The sequence below is a fragment of the Delphinapterus leucas genome, chromosome X, assembly GCF_059928025.1.
Source record: "Delphinapterus leucas isolate spDelLeu-1000000601 "Yukka" chromosome X, BTC_Dleu_Yukka2, whole genome shotgun sequence".
NCBI lineage: Eukaryota > Metazoa > Chordata > Mammalia > Artiodactyla > Monodontidae > Delphinapterus > Delphinapterus leucas.
Window position 1 is genome coordinate 56,569,330 of NC_143150.1, and position 8,135 is coordinate 56,577,464.

General features: G+C 35.9%; 1 protein-coding gene across 2 annotated transcripts in view; it reads right to left on the reverse strand.

The window, feature by feature from the left end:
* Window positions 1–5,432: 5,432 nt before the first annotated feature.
* KLHL4 (kelch like family member 4) overlaps window positions 5,433–8,135 on the reverse strand; it is a 124,680-nt gene continuing 121,977 nt past the window's right edge. Inside the window, exon 11 of one of the 2 annotated variants that reach the window (XM_022580804.3) lies at window positions 5,433–6,658. In XM_022580804.3, the coding sequence (XP_022436512.2) occupies window positions 6,599–6,658 (60 nt within the window). In that variant the 3' untranslated portion in view covers window positions 5,433–6,598. Of the gene's footprint in view, window positions 7,953–8,135 lie in introns of both variants that reach the window. The other variant, XM_089904298.1, reaches the window with a different exon arrangement.

Here is an 8,135-nt window from a genome sequence, read left to right on the forward strand (position 1 = left end):
GGTTCCTGGGAGCCTTTGGGGATCCTGGTGCCAAGGGATCTACGTGGAGCTGTTAGAGTTGACAAGTGAGGAAGTGAGCAGGGACCATGGTTCCTGGGAGTCCTCCAGGAGTCCTGTCATGGAAGCTGCCTGAGGCTGCTGGAATAGGCAGGCACTGGGGTCAGCTGGGGTCTGGGTTCATGGGAGCCTGCTGGGAGCTTGGCGCCAAGGACGGCATTTGGGACTGCCAGAGCTGCCTGCGGTCACTGGAGCCAAAAGGTACCAGGGTGAGTGGGGGTCTGGGTTTGCAGGAGCCTGCAGGGAGCGACATACAGCTGTGGGAATTGGCTTGGTGCTGGGATGGGTTCTCTCTGGGGTTTGAGGTAAAGTTGGGTACTCATTTTACTCCCCTCCCATGGGGAAGGTGTCTTTCTCCACACTGAGCTGCCTTAGCTTAGGAGAGAGGTAATGAGGTAGTGTGAATCTGTCTTTCTTACACTCCTCAATGTGTCCTTTCTTATTTCTTATTTCTGTGGTTCACCCAGGTGCTGTGATTGCCTCACCTAGAGTATTTGCTCTTGTGAAGGTATTTTCGTGTTTTCAGACCTATTTTTAAATAAGACTAGTTGTTCTCTGATGACCAGAACCTCTATGTGTTCCAATTTTAGCAAGGTCTAGTTAATTATCATCCAGATAGGATTATTTAACCACTCACATAGATACTAAAGCTTATGGAATCAGGCTGTTTGTATGAGGGTCTCCATGATCTTAGATGAAATGTGAATTGGGAAAATTCAGCTGGCCTTTGTAGAAAAGAGGCTACCAAATACTGATTCTCCATTACTTGAAATATCATCTAAATTACACAGACCTGGATTTGGTAGAGATTTCATAAACTTAGCCCTAATTTTTGCATATATCACTAGGGCCTAAGACACAGTAGATCCTTAATAAATATTTGTGATGCAGGGATATTATTTTCAAAGACTATTAATGTGTTTTTTTTTCCTTTTAATGTTTACTCATGTGTGAGATTCCAGTATTTTGCTAGATATGTTCATTTCACCCATTGTTTGTGTATAATCTGAGTGTGTGTGTGTGTCTGTGTCTGTGTAAGGGAGGGGATTAGGATTACAACAGGAAGGCAAAGAAAGTGGATACCAATATTAAACTTTAAGCATGTCAAATAGGACTTTTTCCCTAGTCTGTAGTAGGCAATAATCTTGAAAAACAAGTATTGTCAAGAGAGGAAAAGTATTCTATAGATTTTTAAAAATGTTTCCTTTACATAAGGAGAGGCAGGTTGATGAAATATGAAGTTTATGTGGTGTCTTCCACAGACTAGAGAGGAGATACTCCTTCCATTGTTCAGTTGGGGCTTAGTGTCTCTAGCAAGTGGTATATGATGTAAAAGAAGTCCATTACAAAGAGGAAAAGTAACTGAAAAACCTGTCCCTCTTCCTCAGGTGACTGTGGTAAGAGAAAAATGACACCTAGAGAAATATATGTATTATGGTCTTTTTTCTTTTCCCAGAATAAGATCTTGAGGTGGGAATCTTGTTGGAGACCTTAAGACAAAATCTGAAATCAGAGGAGTTTTTGTTCTCTATTCCATTTGGGACTATAGGAGGAGACTTCCTTTCAGTGTTCCCTCCATATCAAAATGTGGCAGCAACCACATCTGAGTCAAGTTAATGTATGGTAGAGTTAGGCAGAGAGAGAAACTGAGTTTAGTGCCCCAGAGTCTACTCTAAGGTCCTGTGTAGTATAGAAAGTATCTAGAAGTTCCTTCATGCCTTATGGAAATACTGGGAAAGTAGCTGATGGTGTTGTCTGGAGAGACATCATAATATACGTTGTGGGCTGCAGAGCAGGGAGACCCTGAAAGCAAGGTCATAGTGATTACAGAACAATCAAGAACCAATATTTTCTTTCCAATCTGAGTATAATGTCTAAATGTATCAGCCCTTACACTTGTTGAAAGAGTATATAAATTAATAACTCCCTTTCTTATCTTTGTTAGCTTAAACCAAACTGATAGGTCATCTCCACTATGCTATGGTAGCAAGGGTCCTGATCCTATAACTCCTTTTCCAAACTAGATTTGACTGAAGCAAGCACAGTTATGTTTTAGTACTCTGAGCCTCTGCAGCTCTCCATTCTGACTGCTCAACTCTGCTCAGATTTTGGCAGCCCAGCTAAGCCATAGTGGCCCAAGCACAATTTTTTTCCAGTTTTTTTTGACACATAACAAATGCATCACTGTATAAGTTTAAGGCATACAGCATGATGGCTTGATTTACATATATTGTGAAATGATTATCACAATAGGCTCAACTAACATCCATCATTTCATATAGATAGAATAAAGGGAAAAGAAAGAAGAAAAGAAAAAAATCTCCTTATGATGAGAACTCTTAGGATTTATTCTCTTAAAAACTTTCTTATGTATCATATAGAAAAGTGTTAACTATTATCATTGTTGTACATTATATTCTTAGTACTTCTTTATCTTATAACTGGAAAGTTGTACCTTTTGACTACCTTCCTCCAATTTCCCTTTCCCCCACACTCCGCCTTTAGTAAGCATATCTGATCTCTTTTTCTATGAGTTTGGTTTCTCCCTCTCTCTCTCTCTCTCTCTTTTAGATTCCATATATAAGTGAGATCATAAAGTATTTGTCTTTTTCTGACTTATTTCACTTAGCATAATGCCCTCTAGATCCATCCATGCTATTGAAATAGTAGGATTTCCTCATTTTGAATGGCAAAATAATATTACATAGTATAGATAGATAGATAGATAAATAGATAAATAGATAGATAGAGAGAGAGAGAGATAGAAAGATAGATATACCACAAGGTCTTTAACCATTCATCCATCAAAGGACACTCACTCTGTTTCCATGCCTTGGCTATTGTAAATAATGCTGCTATGGACATGGGAATGCAGATATCTTTTCTTTCTTTTTTTTTATACATCTTTATTGAAGTATATTTGTTTGACAATGTTGTGTTAGTTTCTGCTGTATAACAGAGTGAATCAGCTACATATATACATATATCTCCATATCCTCTCCCTCTTGAGCCTCCCTCCTACCCACCTCATCCCACCCCTGTATGTTGTCGCAAAGCACTGAGCTGATCTCCTTGTGCTATGCTGCTGCTTCTCACTAGCTATCTATTTTACATTTTGTAGTGTATATATGTCGATGCTACTCTCACTTCACCCCAGTTTCCTCCTCCCTCCTCGTGTCCTCAAGTCCATTCTCTATGCCGTCGTCTTTATTCCTACCTTGCCTCTAGTTTCATCAGTACCATTTTTTAAAAAAAATTCCATATATGTGTTAGCATATGGTATTTGTTTTTCTCTTTCTGACTTACTTCACTCTGTATGACAGATTCTAGGTCCATCCACCTCACTACAAATAACTCAATTTCATTTCTTTTTATGGCTGAGTAATATTCCATTGTATGTATGTGCAACATCTTCTTTATCCATTCATCTGTCGATGGACACTTAGGTTGCTATCATGTCCTGTCTATTGTAAATAGTGCTGCAATGAACACTGTGGTACATGTCTCTTTTTGAATTATGGTTTTCTCTGGGTATATGCCTAGTAGTGGGATTGCTGGGCCATATTTTTAGTTTTTTAAGGAAACTCCATACTGTTCTCCATAGTGGTTGTATCAATTTACATTCCCACCAACAGTGCAGGAGGATTCCCTTTTCACCACACCCTCTCCAGCATGTATTGTTTCCAGATTTTTTGATAATGGCCATTCTGACCGGTGTGAGGTGATACCTCACTGTAGTTTTGATTTGCATTTGTCTAATAATTAGTGATGTTGAGCATCTTTCCATGTGCCTCTTGGCCATCTGTATGTCTTCTTTGGTGAAATGTCTATTTAGGTCTCCAAAATATGCAAACAGCTCATGGAGCTCAATATCAAAAAAACAAACAACCCAATTAAAAATTGGGCAGCAGATATCTTTTCAAGTAAGTGTTTTCATTTCCTTTGAATATAGTCCCAAAAGTGGTATTGCTGGATCATATAGTAGTTCTGCCTTTAATTTTTTGAGGAACTGCTAAACTGTTTTCCATAGTGGCTGCACCAATTTGCATTCCCACCAACAGTGCACAAGAGTTCCTTTTTCTCCACATCCAGCATTTGTATTTTTGATGATGGTCATTCTAATAGGCATGAGGTGATATCTCATGGTGGTTTTAATTTACGTTCCCCCAATGACTAGTGATGTTGAGCATCTTTTCATGTACCTGTTGGCCTTTCATATATCTTCTTTGAAAATATGTCTATTCAGGTTCTTTGCCCATTTTTTAATTGAGTTGCTTGTTTTTTGCTACTTAGTTGTATGAGTTCTTTATATATTTTGGATATTACCCCCTTATTAGACATATGTATGGTTTGCAAATATTTTTTCCCCTTCCATAGTTTATTTTCATTTTGCTGATGGTTTCTTTCACTGTACAGAAACTTTTAAGTTTGATGTAGTCCCACATTTTTATTTTTTTGCTTGCGAGCATGATTTTCAAATGCAGCCCTGGGCAACATATACATACCTCTCCTACTAGTCAACGTCTGATCAAAATGAAGCAAACCTAACTGGACCATCAAGAAGATGGTATTCTTTCTCTGTTTGCCTGACCAAGCATGGCTCTGGACATGATTTCCCTATTGGTGCCATCTAGCTGTGACTGGAGCATTGGCAAGCTGAGCTGTGGTAGGTCCTTTGATCTTTCTTTTTCCCACTGGCTCACACTCCAATTTAACTTGACAGGCCAAGTTTTGCTCTGGAGATAAAAGTTTAAGTAACTCTACTTCTGCATTGACTTAGATAAAGTATGAATTTAAAGATCCAAAAGAACTCTCTGCGTGTGTGTTTATTATTTTTTACAGCATCTCTATGTTTCCATCTCTACCCCTAGAACTGAAGATGTCTATAACCCTTTATTTAGAATTAAAGGCAATGGCAGGAATAAGAAACAAAGCAGGGGAATTTTATTTTTTTATTTAAATACTTTAGCTATTGGAAAAATAAATATCAAAAGGTCAATTCAAGCTGCACTTGACATAATCTAAAGCCACACTTCATAACCAGAGGAAATAGATTTTATTTAAATTCAGTTTGTCAAAGTACACATATCTTTGCACAACCTATGTTGCTCTTTTCTTAAAAACTTAAAAGGTAGTAGTACATTTTATAAGCATCTCTGGATTTTATTTGTTGGTTTCACATACTACAATACAAAACCCATTTAAAAGGACATATTGCAGAAATTCTAAAATCGTAATTTAATTGAAAAGTTACTTGCATAAAGAAGGTTTTCCAACATTTTATCTTAAATATTGGGTTGGCCAAAAAGTTCATTTGGGTTTTTCCATAACATCTTATGGAAAAACCCAAATGAACTTTTCGGCCAACCTCCCCCACTTTTTTTTAAATAATTGGACATGGAAGTGAGAATTTAAAGGTAAAATACTACCCAGCTAGTCTTTTTTGTTGTTTTTTAATTTAAAAACATTTGTAGTGCATATATCCTTAATATTCTCTACTGGATGAATATAAAATTGACAGAAAATCATGTACTGGTACATAAAAGATAATTATAGAATTAACCACAGATGTTGAACATTTTGGTGTTTCCATGTGTTAATATTGTAGAACATCTCAATTTTACTGCTGTTGAAAAATTGCTTTGTTTTTGAAAACTGGTTTAACAGAATGGCAGGTGTTTTAAGAGTTCACAGAAATGTTTGAGGAGAATGTTACTGTCTATACAAGTGAGGCCCTGACACTCGAAAGCTGAGGTCACAGTTTGTATCAATATGATAAATATTCACCATTTTATTGTATAGATTGTGTATATGGAATTACAATAATATTTTACTGGTAAAATAAATGTTGTCTAACAAGACAACATGTTAAGGAATACCAAATCTATATGTGTGCTTTGGAAAATGGTACTGTAAAAGAGTAAGTCTGTGAAAATTTTAACCTACTGTGATCAGCATAACAAATTATGTCAATGAGATTTTTCTTTTTTTTTAATCTCACCACAGTAAAATCTTTCTTCTTGGTAAATGTGAGGTATTATTTAGCTATTTGGGATATTGTTTAGATAAAAGAATGATGTCTTACTGAAAATCAAACCTTATAATTTAAGCTTCAGATGTTCTCTTTTATATTAGTTACATTCCAAATGATAGGGTACCTAATTTTTTTTGAAATAGAAAATGTTTTTAACTTATCAGACTCAAAATTACCGATGCTTTTGTAACTTTTTATACTTTGGTCACTATCAATTTCCCTTAAACATTTTAACATTTTAAAGTAACAAGGCTAAACATAAAATACTGGATTTTCATTTATATTATTAGCTGCAACAACATATACACTAAACACCTATATGTAATTAGTGTTTGAAAACTTGTTTTGGCTTCACAAATGAGAGCATTTATATCTACATATTAAAATGACACAAGAATTTTCATATTTGATTACTAATTGAAGGAAAGAACATATTTCTTCTTCCTCTCCTCTTCCTACTCCACTTCTTGAAATTATCCAGTTTCCTTCCCTTTGATAAAGATAGCTCTATGGTAGCTTCACCACCACAACACATGCACCAGCTCTTCCAATGTTAACAGGAACTTCCTAACACAGAAAACAAAAACAAGGAAAGAAATGCTGTTTGAATGAACTCTGCATTTAGCATAATATATTAGAGTTGAAAAAGTCCTTACCTATTCTGGCCCAACCTTCATCTTGTATAAAGATATGGGAAAATGCAGCCCACATAATAGTCCAATGTAGAAAGAGCATAGTCTTTAAAATGAAGTAGGCCTGAGTTTGAAGAACAGGTGATCTTGGGTAAATTTCACCCCTCTGATAATTTTCTCACTTTAAAAATTACAGCTAATAATACTCATTCTTTTATGAGCTTTTGTTAGGGTTAAGGAAGATAATGAATGAAAATAATTAGGCATATAGTAGTTATAATCTCATTATCTATTAGTTCTCTTTCACCATTTTCAAGGTCACACAATGAAACAGTGAAATGCCTGGAATAGAGTCTTGGTCTCTTAGCTACTGGTCTATAATTTTCTGAAAAGTAAATTACAAATATTTTGATTCTTGTATTTGACCTACATCCTTGTTTTCTAAATATTTTCCTCCATTTCTAGCTGTCCTAACCATTGTAAAGAGCTACCTACATGGCAGAACTTGAATATTTCTGAGGGTCTTCATGAATCATATTGTTGGAAGAAACAGCTACAAACCCATTATCAGGTGTCAGTATATTAACACATAACTTATTTAGAACAGTAACCAGCTTACTACGTAGAAAACAGAGCACCATGAAGTTAATGTAAGGAAAGGTGACGTTTAATACCAAATACAAGGTTTGCTTTTTTGTGGAAATGGTGAAGAGTTAATCATACTTCATATTTTATTAATCCATCATTTAATCAACAAAACACCATTAGGCATTTTGGAATAAATATAGCGCTATAACTGCAAAGCTGTCAGAAGCATCAAGTTTCCTTTAGCACCCCCAAGATGTCCTTTCAGTGCCCTTTCTTGTACTTTCCTTAGAATTTCTTCTGTTAGATGCCCAGCACTCTTGAGAGAGTTTAATTCCAGTCTCTTACTGTGCACCAAGTCCCTTGAATGACTGATCAGTAGTTAGGAGTGTTGTAATTTGTAGAACCTCTATAAGGAGGGAACTGAAAGATTTTCCTCCTGGGCACCAGCCAATAAGAAGGGGCAGACATTTGTGGGTGAGGACATGATTCTTTGCTTCTCAAGTCATAATACATACATAGAAAGTTGGTCAGAGAGTAAAGCTCTTGGATTATTGAATCTGATTCACTTTTCTGTAAAAGGAATGAGTCCATCGTTAAGAGAATGTCTTGTCTCCACTTTATATGAGTACTGATGGATCCTGCTAATGATAAAACAGCTCAGTTAATAATTCTCTATAGCTAAATAAAGCACATGCTATAAATTTCATTAAAAGAATTTGGTTCAGCCCTAGAAAGGAAGAGAATGGGATTAATTCCAAACACATATTTTAATTTTTAAATTAAAATGTGAAATATATCAATTTGAATACTTTAAATGAGAGTAC